The sequence below is a fragment of the Tenrec ecaudatus genome, chromosome 4, assembly GCF_050624435.1.
Source record: "Tenrec ecaudatus isolate mTenEca1 chromosome 4, mTenEca1.hap1, whole genome shotgun sequence".
In the NCBI taxonomy this organism is placed as follows: domain Eukaryota; kingdom Metazoa; phylum Chordata; class Mammalia; order Afrosoricida; family Tenrecidae; genus Tenrec; species Tenrec ecaudatus.
Window position 1 is genome coordinate 14,782,328 of NC_134533.1, and position 3,336 is coordinate 14,785,663.

Sequence of the window (3,336 nt, forward strand, 5' to 3'; positions counted from 1 at the left end):
ATAAAAAGAGAAACATATCAAAAGGGCCACATTTTCCCAGTCTCTTTCCATTTACTTTTTAATATACTAAGGATAAAGTGGAGGTAAGCATATGGATAGGCTTATTATGTCAAAATCTTGTGAAAAAAGCCAAAGCAATAGATTCACGACAAACTCTCTATCAAGATAACCTCTATTCTAAAACAAGAAGAAAGCTAAGGAGTGTGATAAATAGGACATAATAAAAATGGGCTTTAATCAGAAATGAAAGTCTGTAGTTATGGAGATCTAGGCAACAATGAAAACGGGTCTCTCCGATTACTGATGATGTCACTGGTTGAACATGGTGCTCGGTCTGTGGTGAGATTTGCTCTGTAATTTTAATCTTGGACATACTCTTTGTAATGGTTACCATTCTAAAAAAACGAGTAGATGTCTCAGTGCCTCCGTAATTTACATATTATAAACACTATTTTTTTCATTTCTTCTTCCTGAGAGGAAATTTCCCACCCACGTTTCTCATTTCCTTGGTATAAGTGTGTCTTACTGTTTTTCTATGCATTTACTGCAAGAATATCTATCTCAAGAGACGGGATGATTGTGTTATTGTCTATGAAACAGGCTCAGTCTTTCCAGTGGCTGTCAAAAATCCTTTCTGAGAATAAGCAAGAGTCTTCCTAGATCCATTATTTCCAACCTCATGTACTCAAAGGTTGCCCACAGAATGTAATCATTATCTATGCCTCTTTTCTTGGGTTAAATATATTTATGGGCACATTTATCACTTATCTTCCTGGAGGTACACTATTTTCTATCTCATTTTCATCCCTAAAGTCACAAAATGTAGTATTGTGAACTTCAGAGTTGATTAAAAATAAGAGTAATGAAGAAACTGATATCTTTTTGAGAAACCATAAAGTTGTGACTGTAGCGCTACATTACCTGGGTTTCAATCCCATTTGTGCAACACTTTCTGCCTAATTACTACTATGAGGTATACAACAGCTTCCCCTGCATGATGGGAGTCATAAGAATACATATCATGGATGGTGAATGGGCAAAATAAAATCAAATAAAGCATTAAAAATGTAGAGTAAAACCTGGAAATCAATGAGCACTCATTAATGTTTATTGTCTTACACCATATCTTGATATTATGATAAATTCAATCTTATTTAAAACACAGAATATATATGTAAGTCAAATAGGTTTGAGGTTTTAGGAGAAGTGTCCATGGATGAACTGGGCTATCAAGATTTCATAGAAATATTGCTTGTTGGTAAACCTGCATCCTCCCAAATAGTGGGCTATGTGTTCAGAGAAAGCACGGAGAAGGATCGATAATATATAAGAAGAATGATTTTGACCACTGGTTCAACCAATGAGAAAGTAAAGAAATTCTTCCAAGTAAACAAGACAAGACAGTACTAATATAATGGAATATTAGGGAAGAGCTAGCATTTTTCCAGTACTAATCACTGGTGGCCTAATAACTGATATTTAATTACCATGTATGTGAGAGGTCAAAGAGAAAAACAGTGTTTGAGGTTATTAGAGAATAGTGTTTAAGGTTTGTTAGAGAAAACACTACATTCTATGGAAAGTAGGTATTCACAATGGGTTAGAAGCAGAGATAAACTAGAAAACGTTTACCCCACAGCATGAGACTTTGACATGCTCATGTCTCTTAGTGTTATACTCGGAAAAGAAGATAAAAGAAGCAGGGAAAAAGCTACATCAATAATTCTTAGCTCCAAATTTTCATTCATGTAGATATGAAGACTAAACTATAGCCCCACGTTTGTCTGCAAGCATTATTATAAAAATAATTACTTTTATAATAATTAGTATTATAAGTACTGGTGTTTTACTGGATGATTGCCTATGACATGTGATTGTATTAAATCGATTTTACTAATTTAATGCTGTAAAATGAGTCAGATACATGAATGAAAAAAGATGAATACATTCTCTCTCTCATTTTTGACATAAACATTTCCTTCTCCTATCTTTTGTTCAGAAATGCCAGCAAGCACGTCTATGGAATGGAATGGAAACATCTCTTCTGTGACCGTATTTATTCTGCTGGGTCTTTCAGATGAAAAAGAGCTGCAGCTCATCCTTTTTCCAGTATTCCTGGGGATCTACTTCATCACCCTTATCTGGAACCTGAGCCTCATCCTTCTAATCTGGACAGATTCACACCTGCACACCCCCATGTACTTTTTTCTCAGTTCCCTGTCATTTATTGACATCTGCTATTCGTCTTTCATTAGCCCAAGGATGCTTTCTGATTTCCTAAAAAATGAAAAAAACATTTCCTTCATTGCCTGTGCCACTCAGTACTTTTTTGTGGCCTGGATGGGTCTGACTGAGTTCTGCCTGTTGGCTGCCATGGCCTATGACCGATATGTAGCCATTGGTCACCCTCTGCAATACTCAACCATCATGGCCCCTGGACTCTGTGTGAAGATGGTAGCTGGGGCCTTTGTGAGTGGGTTTCTTAGTAGCTTATCTGAAACACTCTCCTTTCTGAATCTTTCCTTCTGTGGGCCAAATGTCATTCAACATTTCTTCTGTGACTTACCTCAGATAGTTTCTTTGTCTTGCTCTAAGCCCTTAATCAGTCAAGTAATGGTCACTCTGGTAGCTGTTATTATTGTTTTGGGAACTTTGCTCATAGTCCTCTTATCCTATGGCTTCATTGCAGCTTCCATCTTGAAATTATCCTCAGGCAAAGGTAGCGCCAAGGCCTTCAATACCTGTGCCTCCCACCTGGCAGCTGTGACCCTCTACTATGGCACAGACATCTATGTGTACTTGTGCCCCAAGCCTAGTCAATCCATTAAGGAAGACAAAATAGCATCCGTGTTCTATGTCATCATTATCCCCATGTTAAACCCTCTGATCTATAGTTTGAGGAACGATGAAATCAAAGCAGCCCTCAAGAGGCTTAGGAAGAAGGCAACAGGCTTACCTCAGTTAACATAATATTTGGGCAGATATTTATTATCCTCATAGGAGTACGGAATTTGAAATGTGCAAGTGCACGTTAGCAAGTCACATGAATTGCTAAGCAGTGAGAAGTAAAATCTGGTTTCTTATTTCTTGGTGCCATCATGTTTGGTTGTCATCAGACCGTAACCAGATGCAGTTCCTGAACTACAGTGTATAAAGCCCATTTCCATAACTGGAACCCAAGTAGACAAAAGCCTGGAAGGAGACTGTGCTTTGAGAGGAGGACTGCTTGAACTTATGTACAGAAATGACAATTATTTAGGATAGCACGTTTCCTCCTTCAAGGATTTTCCTTCAAGGATTTTCTTCATTTCTTTTACTTAGTTTGATATTTATTTT

At 37.3% G+C, this 3,336-nt stretch overlaps 1 protein-coding gene across 1 annotated transcript; it reads left to right on the plus strand.

The window, feature by feature from the left end:
* Positions 1–2,001: 2,001 nt before the first annotated feature.
* On the plus strand, positions 2,002–2,970 carry LOC142445638 (olfactory receptor 5A1-like). Its single transcript, XM_075547586.1, has one exon. It carries the CDS (start codon positions 2,002–2,004, stop codon positions 2,968–2,970), a length of 969 nt encoding a protein of 322 aa, XP_075403701.1.
* Positions 2,971–3,336: the final 366 nt, after the last annotated feature.

Bases quoted from the DNA above. Each gene is read 5' to 3' on its own strand.
- LOC142445638 (XM_075547586.1), top strand. From the start codon at position 2,002: ATGCCAGCAAGCACGTCTATGGAATGGAATGGAAACATCTCTTCTGTG.